Below are 26,785 nucleotides of genomic sequence, written 5' to 3'. Positions count from 1 at the left end.
GAAAACCATTATTAAGTCTTTTTTATTTTATTAATAAACAATAATTATTTTTTGTAATCATAACTTTATAACTGATCAATGTAAAACGACTAGTAGATGAAAATAAAGAAAAAGAAAGAAATGGAAATTTATTTGTAGATGTTTGTGTACCTAAGTAAAGTGCAATTTCATCTACTGATAAGAATAGTTTATTCCTTATTTAAGGATATTAAAACCATTTTTTCTGAAATGAAGTACTTTACTTGATCAATTTAAGAATGTTTGTGCTAAGAAAAATCTTTTTTTTTAAATATATTATTCTTAGGTTTAGTAGCATTCGTACATGTTATGTCCAGTTCATTGAATAATGTTCTTTGGTCGTTTTTTTCTGAGTGTGGGGATTACAAGTTAATCATCGTGACCAGCGCACTAAGCACTCTCCGCGGATTTCCATGCATCGATTGTACGGGGCGCATTTATCCAGTCAAGTGGTTTTCACATATTGTTTGTTTAGTGGCTGAGCTCCAGTTTGAATGACGTTGTCAAAGGTTTCAATGTGGAATTATGTGCAATTATTGATAGTTGTTCGCGTTTAAACTCGTAAATGGCTTGACAGAATGGGCTTATGCGTTTACCAACGTGTAATCACACACGTTGTATTGATGTTTTATTGATGAGCTTTTAGTGGGCCCATTGCTTTTTCACTGACAGCAACAGAAAGCGCCTTAAAAAAGGTTCAATGGGGTTAATTGGATTTTTTTATTTATTTTGCATATTTAATTATCAATTTGTTGTGTCTTTATTTAAATTCACTTGTTTTGTATTTAAGTTTGACATGTTTTCATTTGACAACAGTGCACAATAATCAAGTATAAATCTCATAAATTTTACTAATTCCTTTTTTCTGCACTAATGCATTTATATTACATTTTGTATATATGTTATATATTAAATCCAATTTAAATTTATAGCTAACGAGGTAACAATAATTTAAGCACCTACCAATTATTAAGTCAAATCAATGTGGTTATGTAAGCTATTATTGGATATTTTATAATCTTTTTTAGCTATTCATCTTTAGGGAAAAAAAAAATTATAAATATGTTGATAGTACTTTTTAAAAATTTGATGAAACACAAATTCAAATTGAAATAATGTTTTATTTTGCAACTGAAAATTTATAAATGTAGCTTGATACATTTTACATTAATGTTTTATTTAACTTAGCAACCCCTCAGCCCCATAATAATAATATTAAATTTATTTATGTGGATTTAAATTGCAGAAACTCCTCAAATCAATGATTTTCTTGCATGAAAACAATAAGTAGAGAAAAGAGAATATTAAATAACACTATCGATGGCTATGACCCAAAGATTTTTGGGACACACAAAAGGAAAGCCAAACCAGCTGGATGGTCAAAAGGAAATGAAAACATTAAGCAATGTATTTAGCCAAGGAAGAATGTGGCCAGCCGGGGGTAAATGAGGAAAAAATGTGGAAAATAGGGAAAATGTGTAAAAGGGAAACTCATGCACGGTTGCCTATGAAACGCCGTCCATTCCGCTCGATGCGTGTATCATCTGCCCAGCCCCCAGCCCCCAGCCCCCTTCGCCCTTGCCTTTGCCTTTGCCTTTGCCACACCCTTCACTAACAATTTCCCGGCTTTCCCCACCCCCCACCGCTTTTCTCTGGATTTTCCCCCCTCTTCCCACATCCATTTGCATGCTTCGAGAGCCAAAAATTGCTCTCCAATGCGTGACAAAGCAGAGTGCAAAGCTGAAAGGAGAATGGAAAACTAGCAAAGGCTCGATAAAGAAAAAGTCTAGTAGGTTGGAAAAAGGGGCGTGGGGGAGGGGTGGAAAATTTCGGGGGGGTAGGTTCTGTGGAGTGGGTTTTTTTGGGGTGAATGCCTGGCATGCTGCCTAACGATCTATTCACGTTGAGAGGCGTCTCGAGACTCCTGGCGACGACAACGAGAACTATTGAAGCGTATTAATTCTTTTTAATGCCAAAATAATAACGACGCCATTATGCCGGGCAACAGCAACGTCCCCCCTGCAACCACCCACAAAACCCCCCCGAAAAAGCCACCCAGAGCCACCCCCTTTGCACCACCTCCTTTTGTTTTCGGTGGCGCCGGCGGTTTGGCCAACGAGACGGCGACCAAAAGTCTGCATCGAAATGTTTTCCAATTGACCAAACAACGCAAAAATAAAAGCCAGCAACAGAAGCACCAGGTTCAAAACAACAAATTCGGTAAAACATATAATTTCTGATATAGGAACCATTAAATACCCTTCTGTAGCTTCCTATAATATGCATGGAAACCTCTCCTTATCCAATGTAATTCTTAGTATTTAACAATAATATAGGATCTAATAACAAAAAAAATAAGTTATTACTAATATTAAAACACACATTAGTTAATAAACAAAGCTTTTGTGGAAGAAGTTCATAAAGATACAAAGTTACTTCAAAATAACATATGTTATCAAATAGATCTGACTAGAAAGCAACTTATCGAATTAATAATATCCCAACAAGTAGGTTGCTTATCGATATTATCGATTATCAATTAAAAAATAAAATTATATGTTATACAAACTTCATAACATATGTTTTCCTGTATAATCGACTAGTTAACGAATTAATGATACCCAATAAGAAGGGTGTTTATCGGCAGAGTGTGCCAATGTCCGATACTTATAAACATAAAAACTGATAACGAAATCAAAACGTCGAGCCAAACGATTTGGAAATACTTGGACAGCAGGGCAGCAACAGCAACAACAACAATAGGCCGAAACAACAAAGGCCGCAGTCCTGCTGTCCGGCCGTAACATCAATGTAACGGCCATACAACATTATTATCATCGCAAATGGCAAGTTAGACAAACACATTGAGTGCCCATTTAATGGCCGCCCCATCCCGAGAACGCGGACCCTAGGAACCCAAAGTCCCTTTACTTCACCCAACTCAAAGCTGGACAGGGGGCGGTAATGGGTGGTGATGGGTGGTTGGGGGTGTCCAACTGGATGGCAGTGTATCAGCAGAAGATGGTTATGGGTCTAGGCACATAATGACCAAGCTAAACAGCAAATGAACTTTTAAACGTATTGAATTGACGTTCCACAGACAGAGGCCCCCGAATGGCCGCCGTCAAAGGCGCCGCCAACAGAGGTATACCATACATAGGGGGATACACCATACAGTGGGGTATTACATACAGTGGGGTATACCTTACAGTGGGGTATACCACCCTGTAGGGTGGGGCATTAATGGGTTGCCATGGACAGCCCTCGGATATAATGTCTACTAGCCAAGTGTGTGAGCCCACGACTGATGGCGACTCATCGGAAAACGAAGAGGGAAAATCGAGAAACGAGAAGTGGAAAACCCGCAAAGGAATATAAAACCACAAAGGAGGTGCCAAGCAGGACCAAAGGATACAAGGCACTAGGACTTCCCGCAAAACAGAAAAGGATGCGGGCTTCAATGGGACACCGGATTCAATGCAAAAGCCAAATATAGTCGCTCTTAGCCACTGTGGACGAAAAAGATGTCATATTCCTTTGGCTTTTTTCAACTTTCAGCTAAGAAATAATTGAGAGCTAAATAATGCTTATAAGAAATATTCAAAAACCCCTGACAACAGGTACAGAAACTTAGAAATTTTCTATCTTCCTAGCCTAAAACCCTTCATTTACATACAAATTTAAAAAATGTATTACTTAAAATAAAATCCAAAATAGTGAATAATAAGATTTATTATCCTTAATATTAAATGATTTTAAATGGTCCTTAAAACTGATTAATATATTTATAATATTAAAAGTAAAGTGAATCACCATGTTCTTCTATAATATTTTCTATTGTTTTTTATTTATTTAAAAACTATATAAAAGGCTGTTATCTATAAAACATATAATAGAAACCCTTATTTCATCACATTTAAACTCAACAAAATTGAGTTACTTAAATTTAATAATTACAAAATAGATTGAATGAATATTTTTTAGCCTTGAGCTTCCAGTTTAAAATTCAATGTTTTGATGTTCCCTAAATTTTCCCGGCCAAGCATAAACAAAGTGTAATTTATTTTGAGGCTGATAAAAAATACATATTTATGAATGCCATTAAGGCGTTCTGGCGTCGAATAAATCGATGTTGGGGCTGTGATTTGCCACTGTGAGCCGAGAAAGTCGAGGCACGGACCAAAAAAGCGGCAACAAATCAGAGTTCGAGCACCACTATATTCGCCGGCCATCGAATTGAAAAGAATGGAATCGTTTCTGGCAATTTATTATGGTCACGATCATTCGTCACCTCGTTCGCTTTATGGTCGAAAATAACAAAACAGCGGGGCCATATGACATGAGGCCCCCCCCCAGCCCCCTCTGTAGTACTATACGACCAATCCAGTGTTTTTTATTATTTTCCCCTTTAAGCGGCACTAACCTCTCGATGGCAGGACGTGACCGGGCAGCTGGGGAAAATGTTCGAGTTGATTTAAACGATCCAGCGGCATGCAGATGAGTTTTTGATTTTCCATTTTCCATTTTCTATTTTCCAGCTGTGTTTGCTCTTGTTGTTCGTTATTTTGTTTTTACGAGCTGACAAACTGACTGCCAAACCGACGAGCGCTGAAAAGCCAAGAAGAAAATAGTGAACGAGACGAGACAATAACAGACAGGGGGGCGGCCCAGGAAAAGGGGGCGGGGCCACGCATAATTTAACATTTTCGTGGGGAAAAGAGCGGTGGGGCGGGGGGAAACTCTCAACTGACAGGGAATTTTCGTCTGCCCTGTTTGTGTTTACATTTCGTCTTAAGCTGCGACAAGATGCCGCCATATATTTGTCACATGGACGCCACTTTTACGGCCAGCCAGGGGCGGCGATGGGGGGTTTTTCCAGGGGGAGTGTGGGGGGCTAGCCCCCGAGGGCATGGGAATTTTCGGGGGGACGTGGCACAACAATCGACGAGTGGATATCACAGTCACTGGCACAACAAGAGCACATGGCGGGGCAAAAGAGGAGTTGTGTGCAAATAACCTTAAGCCGGAAGCTCGTCAAGTGACTTTGCTGCCTTCCTGCCAACAAAAAAAAGGAAATGAGGAAGAAAAACCCACTATGCCACCCACACAGGAGAAAATGTATCTTAGTTTGCAGGCTGTCCTAAAGCGTCCTTTGCTTGAAAATTACATCAGCGCTTGGGGAAAACTACATAGTGGCAAGTGTTCAAATATGTCATTGGAGTATTTTAAATGCTATTTAGTTTGGAATATATTTGTATAATTCCTATATATACTCATATTTATAAGAGATATGATCTGATCATTGGTTAATTAAAGTGTTTCTAAAAATAAAAAGATAGACCTGACAATAAAGGAAAATGTATTGCATACGTATACAGGAAAATGTATTTATTATTATTAATATTCTCTTCTTAAATTGCTAATCCATCACTTATTTTTTTCTCTGTGCAAACAAACAAATGCTACTCCATCATCAACGTATCCAAAGTATTTGCATTTTGTATCACTTAAGCAGCAGCTTTTGTGCTTTTGCCACTGGTCACAGGAGACATTTATGGCCAAATAGACACACACACGCGTTGGCACATAAAACTTACCCTCGGTTTTTCCGACTTTTCCTACCAAGTTGCCTGCCTTATTTGCGACTCAAATGTTTAGTAATGGAATTATTCGTGTGCTCCAAGTCCACCCCCTTTTTCCCCAGCACCCCCAAATTTCCCAACCCCGCTTTTCCATTGACAATCAAATTTAGCTCGGCCACAAATTTCGGACAGCGCTGAAGGAGGCGCGTGTAATTGCCAAGACAAACATTGTGTTAAGTGGGCTCCCACACAAACAAAGGCTCATATACGCTGGGAAAGCTGTGGCCAAGACAGCTGTGGCTGTGTGGGTGTGTGTATGTGTGTATGTGTTAGCCCTGCCTTTACGGGCCAACTGACTTTGACTTTTCGGCGGCCAGACTGCAAATGTCAGGTCGTATTTCCCTCACTGCCAATTATTTCAGTTTTCCATTTGTATAAATGGCTTTCAGGACATTTAAATGGCTTTTCAATGCCCCCCCCCTGGAAAACCTTAAGCGTTTTTAAATTGCATAGATAAATAATTATATGGAATTGATTTCAGGTTAATTGGTATTATTAGCCCTCTTGCATTGCAGGTTTTTAATGATTTAATTACTGTTATTACAGTTGTTATCTAATGCTATCTTATAGTTAGAACTATAAGCTAACAGAGGGTTGATTATAGAGCTATAGCAGCAGTTGGCCTTAAATTAATTTAATAACTTAATAATTATCAAGCTGAAAAGTGTCTAAGTTAAGTTCTAAGATAGTATTTATTTTTTGTGGGATTATAGCATACCAGGACCTTTTATTTCTTAAGAACTATCTGAAGCTCATACATGATAAAGCACCTTACTAATTGTTTTTTCCAGACTTTCACTCTGTGTGTCCATCTCCCTGTTCATTAGCCTGACAGCCAGCCTCCTTAATTTCCTTTGGTCCATCTTTTTTTTCCAGGCCCATGTCCGGTTTTACCCTCATTTTACATTTTATTTTTGGAATACCTACTTATTTTAATTTAACCTTCACTTGTGTCGGGGGTGGCAAATCGGGTTACGGTCGAAGTGTTAAGCCTTTGTCGCCATTGTTATTGTTGGCATCTGTTCAGTGTGCCACGCCCTGTGCCCACGCAACTTTCGCGCCCCCGCACTGTGGGAAAATACTATATATACACAAGGTGGGCGGAAAAAAAAGGGAGAAAGTATGGAAAAGCACAGGTGAAGGCAAGGGCACAGAAATTCGCAATTAATCACAATTAAAAACGGCCTGGAGATTCTTTTTTCCCACCCTTGTATACCATAATATATACAAATATATATATGTACATGCATGGAACTCCGTTTTGCACCCTTTGCCCACGTCATCCGCATTTAATTATGAAAATGTTAATTTGCTTAGCACTTCAGGCCGGCAACTCATAGCCAGCCGCTTTACCACCCACTTTTCCGCTTGCCAGTGCGCGCCACCTGGCGGCTATGGCGCGCACCGAGTGGCGAGTCAGCGAAATTTTCATGTTTAGTTTTTGCCATCGGGCCATTAATTTTCAATTAACACTATGCCAGGAGCAGACGACGCGAACGACGACAATGATGATGCTGAATGGTGGGCGGTGGATTGTGGGTGGTTGGTTATGGCCAAGTGGTGCTCCTGGCGGAGTGAAGGCTGCCCCACCACCGCCTGGTTCACCGTTGGTCACAGTCCAAATCAGGGAGTAAGTGTAAGTGCAAAGTGCCAAAGACGGCGCGTCAAAAGGATACCCTGGAAAATATGGCTAAGGAAGGAAGGATTTGTTTTCTCATTTTAATCAATACTTAATTAATCCATTCATATTAAGCCCTACATTTTAAAAATATATTTTTTTTCATTAAGAGTACCTTCAAAGTTTTAGTAAAATCAACTAATTACTCCCCTTAGCGATGTATCGATCGCACCTTCAACTTACAAAGTTTTCGTAATGCCTTTCGACTCGTTATGATCGGATATTTAAAGTTTATAGTGGAATTGGAAATACTGGCTGATATATTTTGACTAGAACTTATTCTTAAAAAATCTTTACTCTCCAAAAATGATATAAAACAAGTGATGGCTATTAAGCAAAGATATAAATTTGTAACTATTTTTTTTTATAATTAATATTTTATATTATTTATGATATACCCCAAATACTACATTTTATTCGGTAGAAGTTTTTTGGAATACCCACTTTAAAAACACTAATGATATATGTTTTATGAAAAAAAAATATTTAAAAATATTAGTATAGTGTCGTATACTAGATCTATTTACAAGGTAATTTTAGACCCATACAAATTGTTCAAAAACTGAAAGGTATCCCATTCCTCTCCGTGCCCGTGTTATTTCTTATTTATTGCCTCGTTCGTGCTCTCATTGGCACCCAACTTAACCTGGGCCAAACCGAGCCGCCTTAACCCAATCCCGACTAAACCGAAACGAAACCCACCCCCAGGTCCTTGTACACCTGTAGTTCATTTCATTTATCGCTTGTTCCTAACAAAGTTCAATCCTTTGTTGTTCCGAGAGCGCCCCTGTCCCTTCGCCTGGCCCCCCGAGTCGGCGCCCCTGTCGTTTGTGCGTACGCCATTAACTTAAAGTGCCATTGGCCCCCAGATCGGTGGAAAGGGGTCAGAGACGGGGGCAACAGCAACTGGCCATCTGCGTAGTCAGGGAGCACTTAACTTAAGCGCTCTAATTGTATTAAAAGCGTGTCCTTTTCCGCCTACGGCCGGCTCTGTATCCCTATATCCCCGCCGTATCCTTACCCCTTCTCCTTCCGGGTCGACCAGGCCACATAGTTCACTGTGTTGACGTTGATGCAATGTCCCATCTCATCTCGGCTCGTCTCGTCTCGTCTCGGTCTCGTTTGCCTTTTGGCCTGGCCGACTTCCCGTTTTTCCCGGCTAATTCGGCTAAGTGATTTTCATGAGTGCGTGCCAGGGCAGCGGGCCGGCTTTATCTGACTTATGGTTTAATTAGGGTCAGGCGAAAGGGGTCTGTGACGGCATTGCAATTAGTTCCAATTATCCCGAACATGTCGAGATCGTATTATTCACGCTGCATAGCCTTGCAACCATATAATGAAAGAAAATCTTTAAAATGTATCTTTATTCTTTCCCACTGAAAGCAGTGAAGGCTTGAAACCGCTTAGGGGGTGTCAAAAAGTATGCAGTGAAAAATAAAGTGATTCAAAATATATCATTGCCTACCTATAGGCCTTACTATTACACTATCATTTAAGAGTGTCACAGAAAGCTCTAAGCCTTAGAACTGCCTAAGGTGTCTAAAAGTATGCTTTGAAAAATGAAATGTCGCCTTGGGTCTGAATGGTTAAAAATATATCATTTAGGCAATGTACCATACATTTTAAACATTTTTCAAAACTGGGTGTGTACTTTAAATAAAATCCCCAAGGTATGTGTCTGTGAAAAATATATATTTTTTATTTTTTTAAGGCCATTTTAAGTTTGTAACTGCATGCCTAAGACATCCGACCAATTTCGTGTCCTTTATTCGCATCCGTTTGTGGCTTTGTTGAGCGACTCGCTTCACCTTTTTGGCCCACTTTTCCAGCGTCTTCTCACTGCCACATCCCACATTCCACTCCGCCACTTGGCCCCGTTTCAGTTGCTTATTTTTGGCTTGGAAACGCGCATAACTTGCAATTTCTGGCCACCGCGCCGCACCACACCACTCCGTAGACGACATTCCTCGGCTTTCGCCTGGCTGGAGCCCGGGAAAATGTTAATTAAGCATCATTTACGCATTCAGGCCGCCATAATCTGCAGCGACAATGACACTGACAGCGCCACAATGTTGCGACAACTTTGACAAGCCCGCCAGCCAGGAAACAGTGCCACCGGGGGCACCGGGGCACAGAAACACTGGAGCCGTGGGCTGTGGGCTGTGGAGCAGTCACAGGACCCTCACTCACTCTGTCACTCGGCACGCAGTCAAATTTAATGTAACATAAAAGGTTTTCCATTTCATTATCCATCCAACCTAATGGGTAGCTGGGTAGTAATGGCCTCCACCACGAAGACTGCAAATAATTCAGCCATTGCAAATTGGCACTTGGAGGTCTTGAAAAGAAATCGGTTGATAAGCAGCATTCATCTAAAGTAATAGGTTAAGTAATGCATGCCATGGACCACATGGCGTATGATTAATGTCGAGCAATCTTACAAGTATATTAAATGTACTGTGTTTATGCTATGCCTATTTCATGAAATCAATTCATGAAATGAGCAAATTCGTGTGTGCATAAACACCGTTTCATGAATTCGATAACACACGAAAGTTGACTATGAATTCACTCTCAATTTACGAAATGCTCACCTTTCAAAATTATTTTAACATTAAATTTTTTTTGTTTTTAGAATTTTTTTTCTGGTAACATCTATGAAGGTTGAGCTTGACGGGAACTATTATTTTTTAGGGGGCGCCCGTGCCACTTTGCCGCTAATCTGTTTAACTTTAACAAGTTGGCCATCGACCTCGGCGCAAGTATAATACTTTGTGCGCGCCGGGAAACAGATGTGAGAATTTCCGCATTTGTGACAGGTTTTCAAACGTTGACCAGATCGAGCCTTTGTCGATTTGTGCACCTTTCCGCTTATGGTTTTTCCAAGCTCCTTATGAGTTTTATCACGATTAGAAATCCTTGCGCTCCTGCGAGGCGCGGAAGTCGTAGCTTCTGGATCGGGCAGTGAAGGTGGGTCTACAACCATTTCCAAAGCCTCCACAATTTCATCCGATGGTGTTGACATCGGTCGATCTAGAGTCACATTAGAAGAGTTTTCATTATTTTCTTCGGACACCCCAGGCTGAAAATGCTATTTAGAAGCGTTAGAAGTCGTAGCACAATATTATTTCTTCTATATCTACCGGAAATTGTTCATCGCTCATTTTGTTTTATAATTTGCTTTCTTATTTGTTTCAGTATATGTATATATGTTACTCGGTCAAAAAAATATAAGTGAGTGTGACTTTTTCGGTTTGAATCTGGAACCTAATTTTCAATGGCTACTATTTTTAAAAAATTGACAACTAGGTGGGTAAACCTGTATTAACTTAATACTATTAAGGCTTGTGTTTGATTTTGCTAACTTTTAGTTTACATCGTTTTTATAATCTGTTGGATAAGGTTACACTCTCAGAAAAAATAGCGTGTCAAATTAAGCAAGAGCGAATTGTGTTGATCCCAAGAAGGATAATATCAATCAAGTACTAAGAATTCAAGAACGAAATAAAAAATTTAAAAGAATTTTAATTTAAATTTATCAGTTTGTTTCGTGTGCCGCAATGTGGCGCGTGGATAAATTACTTAGGTAATATTTGTTTTAAATTATTCTGCTTAGTAATTAATACATTTTTAAATATCCCATCTTTAAAACAGCCTGTACCTGTGTTAAGTAAGTTATGTATGCCATGGATCACATGGACCACATTACATCTTTCGTATTACGTATCCGCAGTGTGGCCCATGGCTAACTTATTTAGTAAATATATTCTGCCCACCAATAATTTTTATTTTTAAATTTTCTACCTTTAAAACATCCTGTGCATGTGCTTTGGAATGCCAGGCAATCAGCGGCTGTTTCTATATCCTGGCCTTGGATGTGAATCCTTCTTTTGTTAGACTCCTGCTGCTGCCATCTGCTGGTGTTCAAGTGTCCAAGTGTCCAAATGTCCAATGCCCGCTTATCTATCCCAGACAATGGACAATGTGGCCGTGGATTAGCTCAGCCAAACGGTTATTTAGCGGCATCCAGAGCGAGGATTCCCTGTCCCCTTCCCAAGTTTCCCAAGGACTCCGCCGAATTGTGGCCACAAAAGCGGCCGGTGAAGTGCGCCCAACAGCTGGCCAACAATATCCAGCAATATCCAGCAATATCCAACAATGGCAGTACCAAACGACCACCGACCAACACAAAAAGCAACAAATCGCCAACTGTAGAAACAAAATAATAATAAAGACAAGCAGCAACGTGGAATGGAGGAACACAAAGCCAAAATAGCAAATAAAATTGCACAACAAAGATGAAAATGAAACAAATGCAGGAGAACAAGAAGACATAGAACGGATCCAGGGAGTCGTGTGAAAGAATTCCGGTAAAAGCCAAGACTAACGATGCCTGGGGGCTTGGAGAATCAACCCCAATGTACCCTACATCTTACCTTATAGTATAATATTGTGATTAAAACACATATATTATTATAAACATATTTATTTGAAATAGGTCACTCATACTTTTAAGAGATTTATTATTCTACACCTAATCGACCAATTATATCCCCAACGTCTCCCAGTTATTATTATCAATTAAAGCCATAAATCTTTATTTGTATACAGGACCTAAAAACATAAATTGCCTTTTTAAAATAATTAAAATTAATTGAAAACACCTCCCAACGAGGTTAGATGTCGTGACAATCGCACCTTCAACTTACAAAAGTTCTGATATTAAATTTTGTGCCGAAAAATGGTTGTAAATTCGACTAAATAAATACACTTTATAAAATGAAGCTAAAAATCAAAAAACCCCCCCAAAATCTTGTTTTTGAAATAACTTTTGAATGGAGCATTGGTTTGTAACAAATGAGGTGTCATTCGTATCCTCAGTAAAAATAAAACTTGGCTAATACTCTGGGGCATTTATCACCACCGGCCCCAACAGCTCTAATTTTATAAATTTTTACTGCCGTCCGCAGTGATTTATGTATGTTTTTTCACATAACATATACATGCATTCGCATAATGTATATTCATAATTCTAAATAAACATATTTGGTAGATCAGAAATAAATGATATATTGTTTATGTGCAGGGCAGGTTGTTGGTAGGGTGTACATTTTCAGCTCAAATTTGTGATGCATACTTTTAAAATACCACTTTTCTTTTTAACTTCCCAGCAGTTCGAAAAGTCCTATACATTTCTAACATAAACTTCAGATGCGGACTTATATATTTCCTCCATGCATAATTCAAGTCCAAGTGCACAACTTTCGGCACTTTACAGGGTATCACTGATAAAGTAAAGGCCAAGTTAGGGTCGCAAGTCGCGCACACATTTCTCACACCAAATGCAAATAAAACGACGCCTTGGAATTGAAATAGAAATAGAAAATTGCCAAACAAAAATGGCAGCATAAACTTTTGCTGTTTGCCACTTCCGTACATCATTCGTTCTCCTTTCACCTCCTTTCTCCGTGGGTCGTAACTCTCTCACACGCACACACACACACACACACACACAAAAAGAGAAAGGAGAAAGCAGAAAGCGAAGAAGACACAGTGGCACACATACGCACAGAGTCCGCTGCTTGTCGACATTTTGGTAATAAATTGAGTTTTATGGCAGTCATATTATTCTTTATTAGTGGGTAAGAATTGTTGCCTTTTGTTGGCTTTTGTTGCCGAAACGATGTCTCAACCAGGCCAACATCCTCTGGCCAAGTACTGAGTTCTGAATGCCGAATCCCGAATCCTGAGTATCCTGAGTATCCGGACAATCCCCACCCCACCGTCGACTGGCGTGGATATCACTCGATTCCAAAGTGCCTGCTGTGTGGCTTAATTAATTTGCCAGTGTTTCTGGGACTTTGTCAAAGGACAAAGGGGAAGGACGGGGAATGGAATTCCCAGAAGCCCTCGACCAAATCAATCAACGACAACGCCTTGTCGCCCGTATTTACTCTTTCATTTCCCCAGAACGTGGCTAGTAAATCAAAAACTCTCATCCAAAAATCGTAATTTGGCGTTAAATTAGTCTCGGGGCTCGAACGTCGCGGGCATACTAATAAGGTCAAGGCGGCTGCCGAAGTGGGATAATCCATCCGTCAATCGCACATCGCACATTTTCACAGCTGTCAACCCAAGCCGAATTGCTTATTTGGCAAATAAGACCCACGCACAAGTGGGATGGCTTATGTACATTAGGAAAATATTTTAGCTCAAAAAATATTACGAAATTTGCTTTGTGAAGACGAAATTTCAACAATGTATTGCTCTGTTATATAGCTAATAATGAAAGCTGAAATTTAAATATCATAAATTTATAGATATGGCACTGAATTCACTCGGAAAGGTGCCTGAAACAGCATCCTTACACTTCCAGTTACGAAAAAAAATTTTGCAGACTTATATACATCTTAATAAATTATTTCAAGATTTGAAAAATTTTTGGACTAGCCTTAAAAAATGATAAAGATACAATACTGTTTATATTTATACAGCTTTTTTACTAGCAATATTCTAGAATTTTATTTTTAATACAATAAAAAATATAGTAAATAATGTGTAGTTATTTTAAGAACATGGAGTATATCATTTTAGAATATTAAACTTTATCACAACTTATTTTTCCCAGTGCAGAACCACAGCACCAAGGCCATTCAATTAGCAATCATGGAGAGTCTTCATCTCCTCGTACCTGATGATCCATGAAGCGTTCCAAGAGCGCCAAGAACTTTTGGCTTATTTCCGGAAGTGGGACACTCAAGACCTGGATCGGTGGAGCCACAAAATTGTGCATAATGCTCCCGCCGAGTGATTTATCATCCTCAGATCCAGCCCGCGAGACTGTTGGCCAAAACCAGTGGGCGGTAGTCCACTTCGGGCCAAAAGAGGAGTGGGGCCAACCTTTTAGGCCAATGCTGAGTGCCCACTGGGTGGGAAAAGAATGTACGACGGCCAATGATTAATTGCCCAACTGTCCATTCGAGCAGAAAATTCACAAAACATTTTCATCATCAAAGCGAAACTGATTTTTCGGTGGAGAAGTGAGTCCTGTCAACGACGAAATGGCAGCAGACAGCTCTTCATGTCCCATGTACGCACAATGTCCTCTGGCAGTTTGAATTCAAGTTATTTCCCTAATTGCAAATATAGTTTATTTGCTTTCTCATTTGTTCGTTGCTAATTGCACATTCCTAACTTCAGTTCCTTTAATTGCAGTCCAATTAAATGTTTCAATGCCAGCTATTTGGTTTTGCCTATCAATTTGCTTCAACCCGCAAACAAGAAACAATGAGGGAGAATGTAAACAATCTGAATGGGTGTTTTGCAGAATTGCAAAGCCCACGGTGCAGATGAGGCACTTAGCTGTTTATTATTGGGTGAAATGACTAAATTATAAATTAATCAACCCGGAAAATGCATACTCAGTTTCCTCTTTCTTGCCTGATGATTTTCACTTTAATTTAGTTGTCTCTATTGATGGCCAGTTGTTGTTTGGCAAAACAGATATTCTTTTATCTTGAATAATTTAACCTGGAAAGATATTTCAAGGAGAAAGCTGCATTTCTGAGATAACATGTTTGTTTCACAAATGAGTATTGTCTCATTTTATGTCCAAAATCTGTGTAAAAAGACAACATGCAATTTTAAGTCCGACTCATCTATCACGTTAGTCGATTTTCTACGAGGGAAGGACCCAACAGTTTGAAAATATTCAGATTTTGGCTTTATTTGAACATCAATTACAGTGTAATCGATTTCTGTTTAGTTCAATTTTCGATAACATGGCCAGAGCAGTCTAGAATTTATCTATCGATAATAGCCTTAAATATTAATTTTGACCAGTGTATGCTTTACAAAATAAGTTTCGAATGCAAAATGTACTGGTAAAAAGGAAACAAGGGTTATCTAAAAGTATGCTGCGAAAAAGGCTCTGTACTTTTCTGAATCCTTATTGCTTCCTGACTTAAAATATATTGTGGCATACTTTAAGGTACGCCTCATTCTCTATTTACGATTGGGAAAATTTCATGGTCCAGCTGCTAAGACATTCGATCCTGACTCATGGGGCACAGGTTCAAGTCCCAACGAAGAAGTCGGGAATCGTATATTTAGAAAAGAAACATTTTTTTTATTTTCTAATGTGTTATTAAATTTAAATAAATATATTTTGATAAATAGTAAGATGAAAATGATATATGTAGATATAGAAAAAAATGGAAAACGCGGGGGCTTTTATTTTAGATATACGTTTTGATTTTAAACATTTTAAAAATATACGTTTTTTGCATTCATTCAAAGACCATTTTAATTAGTGTTGAAAAATGTCAAAATATATCGGGTAATTTAAAATGAAATATATTTTCACAGTCACCACTGCCATAACTGTCAACTGTCAACTATTGACCAGAATTGACTGGCCCCAAAAGCAAGTAGCTTGTCTAAATTTCCGGCACTTTAACCATGAACTTGGAGCAAAACTTGACCGATGCCCTGTCGCAGTCGCCGGAGGGCAAGGCGGAGGAGGCGTGGCCGGCGGACGCCCACCTGCACCAGCCACCGGAGGAGACTCAACTGCTGCTGGCGGAGCGTTCCAGCTGCCTGTCGGTGAAGACCTACCTGGGTATGTGTGGCCTGCCGATTGTGGAGCGGATTAGCAACAATGCGGAGTTCATGTCGCCGGGTGGCCGGCTGACCCGCCTGCCGCTCCTCCGTTTGGGCCCGGTCAAAACTGTTGCGGAATTCGAGCCCATTGTGGCCCAGGCGGAGGCAATGCAGGGCGGCCAAGCCCTGGACAGCTGGATGTCCGAGGATCAGCGCGACAATGTCCGTAGTCTGGTCAACTATGTGGAGAACGTCTTCACGCTGGCCGAGATCCACATGAGCTTCGTGGACGAGGTCAACTATCAACGGTATACGGCTACGCGCAGTGGGGCCGCTTATCCGTGGCCCCTGAGCTTTCTCCGCCGGAGGGCCAAGAAGAAGGAGGCGCTGCGCATACTGAAGGTCTATCAGTGGGAGGATCAGAACAACGACCAGGTGCTGCACGAGGTGGGCGTCTGTGCCGACACGCTGATGGGCCAGATGGAGCAGAACGAGCCGGAGGAGCACTACTTCTGTGGATCGCGGCTCTGTGCGCTGGACGCTTTGGTCTTCGGCCATGTGGCAACCATTCTGACCACCGCGCTGCCCAATATGGAACTGGCCGAGGTCCTGACCGCTTATCCATGTCTATTGGCCCATTGTTGGCACATCGACCAGCTGGTGTATGGGGGCAAAATCCTGGGCTGCGAGAAGGAGCCGGAGGTGCTGGAGTAACTGAAGTTGCTGGGAGTGGGACAAATAAAATTAAAGGAAGACAGGAACAAGGGATTCTTATTGTTTTTTTATTTGGCCAGGGGTCGGGAAGCCAATCAAAAATATGCAAAGCATTTACAATAAAAACGGCGGACGAGCCGAGGGAGTATTTCTGCTGGGGGAGTGGCGGAGCCAGAGATAAGCCAGCGCACAGTCCCATAAAATACAGCAACAGACAGGGCAAACACTGCGAGAAAAACTTGGAGGCGTAAGTGTAAAAGGGAGAATGTAAGGGTAAAAACATAGAAATAAATGTTAAACATATTATATTTTAATGAGCATAATCTGCTTTTCTATTTTGAATTATTCTTTAAAACTACAAATATTTAAAGGGCACTAGAAAATATTTGTGATCTAGAACTATTTAAATTTAACATATATTCGTAAAATAAATCAATTTGAACAAAAAAAAACATTTTTAAATTATTTTTTTTTTAAGTTTGAAAAAAATATATTTTAAAGTAGACAACAAATTGGTTGTAGATCTAAATCCGAGTGTAGAAGGCAGTATATTCGGCGCGGGATGGCATTCAATTTAAGTTCGCCCTCGACTTCAAGGTAGGCACCCGGGCAAACATAAAATGTCAGTTCGATTTTATGACTAGCCCAAAGTCACCAATCTCAATACCAAGTCTCCGGGTGAAGGGACTATGGAACCCCCGGACTTCGGGACTCCTGGACTCCCGGCTAACCCGTATGACATGGCCGCATCGTTCGGACAATCAGGGAGCCATCATCGACATCGACGGGGTCCGCTGTCAGCCCAGTTTCCCAGTTTTCCACGTACTTTTCCATTTCCTCCAACTGCCGCCCCTTTTTTGCTGCTTTGCAATCAGAAACTCATCATGGCCTATTGATGATTTTGTACGTTGTGCTTCTTTTTTGTGCTTTGCCTTTTCTACGACTCCCAGAGGATAATGTTTTGGCCAATGCCATGCCGTTGGCCTTGATGCCGCTGTCTGTCTCCGGTCCTGGTAATTTATTGGAATTTGCCAAAAGGATTAAGTACGCCAATAAGCGTTGCTCAACGTCAATGAGCGCGTGAGCTCCTTCCACTCCTCCACCTCCACCTCGACCTCGTCGTTTTCCCAACTCGTTTTCTTCCTGCCATCGGAATGAGCAACATCAGACGGCATCATCATCATCGTTGCCGCCGGCCATTTTCAGCCCTTTCGTCTGTTTCCGCTTCCGCCCCGACTTCCGGCTTGGTGTGCGTGTATGTGTGAGCGCTTCGTTGCCAAAAAATAAATACAAAAAAGCAAAACTGATAAACGTTGCGCGTGTCGAATGCCAGCCTGATTTGTTTGGCTTAATATTTCAATTTTGGCTTGCCATCTATGTACACAGAGGCGTACACAAATCAGGGGCACTCAAAACTTGATTACACATTTTTCTGGGCAGCTTTTATTGTAAAAATTGGTTTTCATAAAGTTATGCTTTTAAAAATATTCAATACATTATATTTCCACTAAATGTACAGGGCCAAAAAATAATTGTCTTCCAACACTGGAGACGCCGGGGATTGAACCCGGGACCTCTCACATGCAAAGCGAGCGCTCTACCACTGAGCTACGTCCCCTTGGAAACAATTAAAACAAGTGACAATTTCAGTTCTGTTAAGTTCAAGAGTCTGTTAAGTTTTTACCCCTGTCTGGGTAAAAAGATCATTTTCGAACCTTTTATGCAAATTTAAGGAGATATACAACACTGGAGACGAAATATCCTAATACCCATGGCGACGAAGCGATCACTTAAAAACAATTAAGAGGTTTTTGCGATCCTTGAAAGAATGTTCAAGTTTCATTAAGTTAAGTTTTAAGAATGCAAAATAAACGAGCTTTCCAACAAGCAAAATATCTTGAAAACTCTCCGGTCATAGCGAGCTCTCAAAATCAATAAAATATATTCTGGAGACACCGGGAATTGAACCCGGGACCTCTCACATGCGAAGCGAGCGCTCTACCACTGAGCTACGTCCCCCTGTGAATATTTCAAATGATTGACAGTTCCAGTTCAAGGTTCATCGAAATACTAGGAAAAACGAAGATATCAGCAATTCCACGAGGACGAAAGATCTTTAAGAGTTTAAGCATTCGAACGATCATTTAAACCATCGATCGACACGTAATCGAATGAGTTGCACTGGATAACTTATCGAAGTGTGTATGCCGACCGCTGTTGTACACTGTTTGTGAGGCGGCGGAGAACGAGCAAATCTATTTCCTCTGCCGGGTTAATAACATTTTGATTTATCGCGTCCACCCATTTTCAACACGTGGTTTTGAAAAACGAGATTTAAGGGTGTTGCTTCAGTCCCATCGAGCTGAAATTCAGAACTTCCAGATGCAACTATCAGTCAGAGTAAACAGAAGAGTTTAAAACAGTCAACTTAAATTATTTTTAAAAAATAAAATAAGAATCGAAGAAACACGGAACCTCTCGCAGACGATGCACTTACAAACCATTTAATAAAAAGCTAAAAAATCTGGAGACGCCGGGGATTGAACCCGGGGCCTCTCACATGCAAAGCGAGCGCTCTACCACTGAGCTACGTCCCCACCTGAAAGACTAATCAGTTTATCATATTAATCAGTTTCTTTCTAATTAATCATTGAAAATCTCTTTAAAGCAATAAGGACTCTTCCGTAAAAAGATTTCTGATTTCCAGCATTTTTTGATACCTTTTCGTTTTATTCATTTGTAAAATGACACTTTTAACTATATTGATTTGGTTGTATTAGTAAACATCATTAAGACTTTATTCGATTTCATAGACTGTACCATTTTTAAGGTTCTTTTGGCGCTAAACTCGTACTACCGAAAATTCTTAAGACCATTCTGGCATTTCATTCTTTTACTTAATATTACTAAAGCAAGTTCGTGACACCTTTATCATGAGTACTTGGTGATTTCATCCTAATCACCGGACATCGCTCACCCGATGTTTATCACTTTGCTCGCTCGCTGGATGGAACTCAGTCAATTTGTGGTCGAGTAACTCAATGAAATCTGGTAGACAATCGTTTTTGGGCTAAAATGACCGCAGTGCTGGGGGCCCCAAGTCATCCAACCTGAACTTCTTCGTCACGCTGTGCCTTATCACTTTATTCGGAGCTCAGTCGCCTGATTATCCATCATCCGAAGGAACGACCTTCAGCTTGCATCTTCCGCTCGCCCAAGTAACCCTAATGGAAAGTATATAAAACACAATTTGTTTTCATTTTGTGCTCTTACCGCTGAGCGACTATCTCGACTTTCCCGCGAGTTTTCCGACTTTTCCGACTGCCTGCCGCTGGCCCCGAGTTTTCAGCGCCTTATCCTGCAGATCCCTGTACCATCCCGCATTCAGCATTCTGTCAGCTTAACCGCTGCCACTTGCCATTGTTGGTTGTTTATTTTGGTAGTCGGGCATTCGGCGAAAACTTTTTCACATGCCACGCCCAGACGCCCAAAACGCCCTCGGCCACGGCCACGCCCACGCCCCCCGTCCGACTGCCGTAGGGCCACTAAACAACAGATAGACTAAACGGGACAAAATCACTGTAGGTATACATTAAGATACATACACACAGATATGCACCGCCAGAATAGGAAGCCTATTCAATTTGCTATTATGAACTATTGATCTGGGAATCTATAGAGCCAGTTTTATATAGAAAGCTCCTCGCCTAAATCCCTAAACCCTAAATCACAAAACCCTCATTTTTAAAATTCAGAAAATCGAACATCATTAACAACTTTCAAATAAATATTTAAATATTTTAGCAATAATAAATTCGTTTTAAGAATCAATGGGTTATCATATAGGTACTCAATTTTGCATTCTTCAGCCACTGAATTCTTTAAATTAATTTACCTTAGACACCCTAACTATTACATTTTCCACCTCTAAACATTGAAAAATAAAAAAAAATAGCAACCAAAAAGCAAAGTTCTGCAAAATCCAAAAAATATCAAATAAAATATATTGAAATTGCTTTATAAATACACTTTTCAATTCGATTTTCTCGCCGTGTCTAGCTTTTAAATATGGAAAAGTTCCTTGCCGAAGCTTGGTCAGACGCGGGAGGCTAAGGGCCAAAACTTTCTATAGCCTACAAATTTTCTTTTGGCTCCAAATTGGCTGAGGGAGGAAACTTTTACTTGCGGCTACTTTCGCCGCTTTCGTCGATGTCGCAGCAGCCAGTCCTAGTGGTGGTCCAAGTCTATTCTTATCTCTATCTTCATCTCTATGCCCATCAAATCCCAGCTCATCCCGGCCAGAAAAAGGACCCTGAGCAGTGATTAGGCAATAATTCTGTGGCACGCAAACGGCGCACATATTAACCCGCCCCGGGAAAGATGGCGTGTCATTGAACAACTCAATATACCGGGACTACGACTCCACTCACTCAAGTCCCAGGACTTTTTCGGTTGTTAGGCAAATCACGTAAATTTCTTTAAACGAATTACTTTCAAATTACCGAAAATGCTCGGATCAGGTGCTTGTGTGCCCTTTGCTTTCTTCCAGCGACAACAAAAGGCAGAAAATTCCCCGACACCGTTTCGCCAGGGAGTATTAAATAAATATTATTGCCTGTAATTTATATGAAAAGTTTGCGCCTCGCTTCTTGGCGTTTTCTAAGGGTGTGATTTCCTGATTTGCCGATTTTCCAATTTTCATATTCTGCCATGGACACGTTTCGAACCGCAGAGATCAAGTTACGCTTTTGGTTTTTAGCCAAAAAGAAAACAGAACTGGGTTGAAAATGTATGCAGCAGTTGGGGGTACTGCTGGTAAAGCTTCAACAAAAGCGGTGGCAGTTTATAAAGTAGCAACAAATAATTGACCACCCACACATGCTGGGGGCGGGCAGAAATGTTGGTTAAAAAAAGAGGAAAAGCGAGCTGAGAAAACTCAGCGGAAAAACCCGCTCAAGTGGCAATCATCATGATGTTGCTGCCGCTGCTGATGATCATCACTGCTGGTTGCACTTGGCAATTGTTGCCACCGAAATGTGGGAGGGGGGGGGGGGGGGCGGTAATGGGGGCAGTCCCGCCCCACAAAACCCCCCGACCATCACACTCAGAACCGCCCTGTTGAGTGCTTAAAAATACATTGCACGTTCAAATTGAAGTGGAAATGCAACGGAATGCATATAAAAACATCCTGGCCCGGAATGTCCTGCTGGAAAGCGATTTCTCCAGCAAACCTCCTCAACATCCTGCAACTATATAAGCTTGGTATATTCATTTCGAAAATGAAATAATAAATACATTTTTACAATATTATAAAATATTTTTTAAAATTACTTTTGTTGTAAATTTACACTTACAGGATTTAATATCTTGAATTTGTTGCGAAAACAAAAATAATATGTTATGGAGACACCGGGAATTGAACCCGAGACCTCTCACATGCGAAGCGAGCGCTCTACCACTGAGCTACGTCCCCTTGAAATATCTCGAATACTTTTAAGTTCAATAATCGAGAAAATACTAGGAAAACAAAAGGAACGGGTAAAATAATCATTTTCCAACCTTAAATGCAAACTTGGGATTTCCAACACTGGAAAAATTGATCTTAATACGAAGACCTATCGGATGCAAATCGAGTACTCACAAATATTTAATGTTTTCGAACTTGATTATAATCATTACAAAATAAAAAATAGTAATGGAGACACCGGGAATTGAACCCGAGACCTCTCACATGCGAAGCGAGCGCTCTACCTCTGAGCTATGCCCCCATTTACATAGTTGTAATGTACTCCAACTTCAGATTCGTTTAGGTCAAAAATATTGAAAAAATTTTTCATTCAAATAAGTTATCTTTTTAGCATTATTAATATTAGCAGAAAGTTTCTGAACTGTTCGTGTGATTAATAAAAAATTGATTAACTTTTTCATCCATTCTAACATAACCTTCCTTCCTTTTTAAAATTCTTTATTTAATAATCCAAAAATATAAGTAAGATTTTTAAATATTTGTTTCTCTGTTACAAACATACCTTTTTACAAAATTGTCCATTTAAATGATCTATTAATCACAGATCATTATAACACTCTAGTGATTTGTAACTCGATCGCGTGATTTAATTTTTTATGCGATTAGATTAATAATGTTTTGATTTATTGTGAGGCAATTTAGCTGGGGAAAACGTTTATCGGTACGTGGCGAAAGCACGGATTCATGGGGCTTGTTCGCTGGCTTGTTGTTATTGGATCCACCTTGCTACCACCACCCGAGCCACCCCAAGCCACCCCGAGCCAACCGCACCCTTAACCCACCCGGTCACGTGGCGTTGGCGATAACAAACAAATGCAATTATGGATTTACGCGGCGTATACGCCATATTTATATGTTTTTTACGCTGCCTCTTGCGGTTGCCTTACATTTTAATTGAGTTGCTTGTGCAGCAGGCAGCCCGGCCAAAAAAAAAAAAAGAACCATTAGTTGCGAACCAGCATCTGTATCTGTATCTGAATCGGTGATCTCATGAGTGAAGTGCTTTTCCTGGCCAAGGCAAAGCGGGAGGAAATTGATGCGCTTGGGGTGGTGCAAAAGACATCAAACACTTGAAGTATTTTGTGTAAACTTGAAAAATGACATGAAAGCGGCCTGAAACAGCAGGCGGTATGGGGGTTTGTTTTTTTCGAGTGGATGGATGGCAGAATGGCATGCAAAAGCAAACAAACAATTTGCGGGTCTTGTCTCTGACATATGAGTTCGAATACTTTCGAGGGAACTCACATCTTACTCGCTGTCTTTTCGGTTTTGTGTGGCGTGAGTGGCGTGCGTGGGTGTGCAAAGTGTTTCTGAAAGATGATTGATACGATTGGGAGTGCTCCCAGGGCCGTCACCCCCATCCCCCATCAACCAGCCCCCTCGATCCGCTCCTGGGTGGGCGCCCAGGGGTGCCGCATAAGCGGTGGCGTAATGAAGCGGAAATCGATTTGGAGCGCTCGTCTTCAACCCGTGCAGCCCGGGAAATCGCTCGCCGTCAGCGGGCGTGCGTGAAAAGTTTGACAGCAGACGGGCGCGGGCCACCACCCCACCAGCACCACCCGCACCACCAGCACCACCCCCCGGGTTGATGAGCAGCGGGGCGCCACCAGCAGCACCACTCGCTTCCCGCACCACCAAGCCCTTAAACCACACGAAGAGAATACTTGTTTATTTGAAATTGTTAAAGGTAATGCAATCAAGCATTACAGGCTGTTTCTTAAGTCTACACAGATTTAAAAACAATTGTTTTTGGTTGAGTGCATATAAGATCAACTAATACATTTCAGATCTGTTCCGCTTATGTATGAAATATCAAGTATTTTAATAAAAAAATAATGATTTAAGAGCCTAAACCTTTTTTTAATACACCCACTAACTTAAAATATTACAAAGGGTTATATTCTAATTTTATTTAAAAGCGATGTCTTACAAAGATTGCCTTGGTTATCATCTGTGATAAAATAAATTGTTGCAGTTAAGAACTTTGGAAATTGTTTTCTAGAACGACTAAGGGAAACAACATACAAATTTAAACGTAATTATTATTGTACTATTTGCATAAAACCAACTTTTTTTGGTTAGGAACTATTTAAATTCATTTTAAATGTATAATTGCAGATTGGGAAGTCTTTCCACAGTAAAAACTTTCATATCTCAGATCGTCCATCCTAAGCATTATTTATGTTCTTTCTTGTCATTTCAAATATACATATGTAAAGATTTGTTTGAACTACTATATTTTGAATGGGAAATGTATAAAACTTTGGTTATGCTTTCTTGATTCAAGCAAAAAGTATTTTATGCCTTAATTAATTAAGAATTGAGAGCAACAGAAAGATGTAATTAAGAAAAACCAATTGTCAAAAAACAATGTGATGGTAATGGCTTTTCAATATGAAAAAATCACAATATTTAAGACAGAAATGCAATAAAATAAGGTGGAAAAAAGCAACATAAAATAAGGCACAATCGAACAGGATTTTCTCCCGGTGTACTGGCTGCCAAGGAAAGCGTAAACAAGAATATAGTAAGCAGCTGCGAGAGCAAAACAAAAACGTAACGCTGCCGAAAATAGCTGGAGATGGGAAAACGAAATGCGCGAAACAAGTTTTCCGGGGGGAGTGCTGACTGAGGGGAGGGGGGGGAGGGACTTGGAAAACAAGCAAAATAAAGTAAAGAAAAGGGAAACAGAAGATGCTGGGGGAAAAGCGATTTCCGCCGCTTGCTCGTAACTTTTCACTTAAGCATTTTTGTCACGTCTGCCATTTTTCCTTTTCCCCATTTACCGCCACACCCGCGCCTATCCAAAAAAGCCTTGTGTAATACATTTTTGTAATATTTACTCTGCGCTTTGTTGGATCTGTGCCCCGTCGATCGGGCTGGGTATATTAGCTTTGGGCAACAGGCTGCCAGTTCCCGGGAAAATTCGCAATTTTCACTTTCAATTTAACATAATCGAACTCTTTTCCCTGTTTTTTTGGGCAATGGTAGGGCATTTGACATTTGTTTTGCGGGAAAACCCTCTTGGAACTTGAGTGTATATTCCCTTTATACAGAGATATTTGTTGTTGTTTGTTTTACGCCATCCCGATTCACAGTGACTTGGTGTCCTTTTTCCGGTTTCCGGCCAGTTTCTTAATTTCTTTTCGTGTTTTCTCTTTATGTATGCGCACCCGCTCTTTGATTTCCCCGCCAGGCAAAAATCATATTTTATTGTTATCGAAATTTAGTGGCATCCCATAAACATCGATGGGTTCCCGGGGAGGGTTTTGGGTTTACGGATTAGGGATTTGGGACGTAAGGGCCCCCATCCCACTCAACCTTCACACGAAAGCAGGAAATGTGCTGCAAGTTCCGTTCAGCGCCATAACTCCGGCGTTAACTGGGTCAACTCCGGACTACGGACAACGGACAACGAACTCCGGACTCCGGACTCTGGACTCCGGCTTTTATTCTCCGGACCCGTCACCCTGCCAACTCCGGCGACAGTTTGGATTAACCCGCTGTTGCGACGTGGCTGCGATTTCCACTCCGTCTTCCGGATCCGCGGGCACTGGGAAATTAGCTGGGACAGCGTAGCAGTCCGATGGGTTTATTCGGTTTATCACCGGAACTCTCCAGATCCGATCTGAAATTGCAGCCAACACAGAGATGAGGAAAGCTGGTTAAACAGGATAAAACTGCCAGTAAGTCTTAGCAGGTAACAAAAAATGACTCTAAATAGGTTGGGTATTGATAAAACATGACCAAAGCCATGAAATAAAGAAATATAACAAAATAAATTAATCTCAATGACTTTAACTACTTAAATGACAAAACACATAAGACTAAAGTCCATAAATCAGTCTTTCACTTACGTAAGTTATCTTGAAAGTATATTTCCAATTTGAACTCGTAAGATAAATCTTTAAATCTCTTTTTTTCGAAAGGGTACTTTCACATAAGAAGATTTATATATAGCTTTTAAAAATATATAATTCGTGAATGGATTTTTTTGAGCCTTCCTGAAAAATATTTAAATACCTTCAAGGATATCATAATTCAATTAAGTTTATGGAAAACCTAAGGTCAACACTGCGTATTAGTTATTAACCCAATTTTCTCAAATGATATATATAGATTAGGGGCCACCCCAAACCTACCACTTGAATCAGTATCACCCCACTGCCAAGGGCCAACAAATAATGTACAGCGTTTATTGACCCCGTATTACGTTTACTTGCCGCGTGTAGTATTTGCTCTTTGTTGACCCGTAATCTTTATGGCCTTGTTAGGCCACCGAAGGAAATCGACAAATCATCCAAGCACTTTTAGACGTTTTCATTAGCCGCAATTTGGGCATTAAAATTTGAGATGCCCCGCATCGACCCGCCATCCGGTTTGCCACCTCGTATTTTACGGGTCTCGACACCTTCCGGAATTGGGGGCATAAATTGTCGAGTGCGGCAGTTAACTGGCTAAAACTAAGCCGGCAATCCATCAAACCGCAAAGACTGCACAGTACATATACAGTCCGTACTGTGTATATAAGGCGCAGGCCGCAAATGTGCCAAATGAGAGGCTTTCGGTTTTCTATTAACTGTCAGCCGTTTAATTTACAAGCAC

General features: G+C 40.5%; 1 protein-coding gene, 1 long non-coding RNA gene and 5 other non-coding genes across 7 annotated transcripts; 1 reads left to right on the top strand and 6 right to left on the bottom strand.

The window, feature by feature from the left end:
• Positions 1–9,022: 9,022 nt before the first annotated feature.
• On the bottom strand, positions 9,023–10,589 carry LOC119557132. Its single transcript, XR_005220046.1, has 3 exons — positions 10,482–10,589; positions 9,933–10,429; positions 9,023–9,710 (listed from the first exon to the last, which is right to left on the bottom strand). It is a non-coding gene; the product is annotated as an uncharacterized LOC119557132 (long non-coding RNA).
• A 5,133-nt stretch (positions 10,590–15,722) lies between these two features.
• Positions 15,723–16,699, top strand: LOC119557190 (metaxin-2). The gene has a single exon (XM_037869839.1). The coding sequence runs from the start codon at positions 15,799–15,801 to the stop codon at positions 16,651–16,653; it is 855 nt and encodes a 284-aa protein (XP_037725767.1). The 5' UTR covers positions 15,723–15,798; the 3' UTR covers positions 16,654–16,699.
• Positions 16,700–18,199: 1,500 nt separating this feature from the next.
• On the bottom strand, positions 18,200–18,271 carry Trnaa-ugc. The gene has a single exon. It is a non-coding gene; the product is annotated as a tRNA-Ala (tRNA).
• A 329-nt stretch (positions 18,272–18,600) lies between these two features.
• Trnaa-cgc lies at positions 18,601–18,672 on the bottom strand. Its single transcript has one exon. It is a non-coding gene; the product is annotated as a tRNA-Ala (tRNA).
• A 506-nt stretch (positions 18,673–19,178) lies between these two features.
• On the bottom strand, positions 19,179–19,250 carry Trnaa-ugc. Its single transcript has one exon. It is a non-coding gene; the product is annotated as a tRNA-Ala (tRNA).
• Positions 19,251–22,054: 2,804 nt separating this feature from the next.
• Positions 22,055–22,126, bottom strand: Trnaa-cgc. The gene has a single exon. It is a non-coding gene; the product is annotated as a tRNA-Ala (tRNA).
• Positions 22,127–22,349: 223 nt separating this feature from the next.
• Positions 22,350–22,421, bottom strand: Trnaa-cgc. The gene has a single exon. It is a non-coding gene; the product is annotated as a tRNA-Ala (tRNA).
• Between the last annotated feature and the right edge of the window lie 4,364 nt (positions 22,422–26,785).

Source organism: Drosophila subpulchrella, chromosome X, assembly GCF_014743375.2.
Source record: "Drosophila subpulchrella strain 33 F10 #4 breed RU33 chromosome X, RU_Dsub_v1.1 Primary Assembly, whole genome shotgun sequence".
NCBI lineage: Eukaryota > Metazoa > Arthropoda > Insecta > Diptera > Drosophilidae > Drosophila > Drosophila subpulchrella.
The sequence above is the reverse complement of the archived record's forward strand: the minus strand, read 5'-3'. Positions and strand labels throughout refer to the sequence as shown.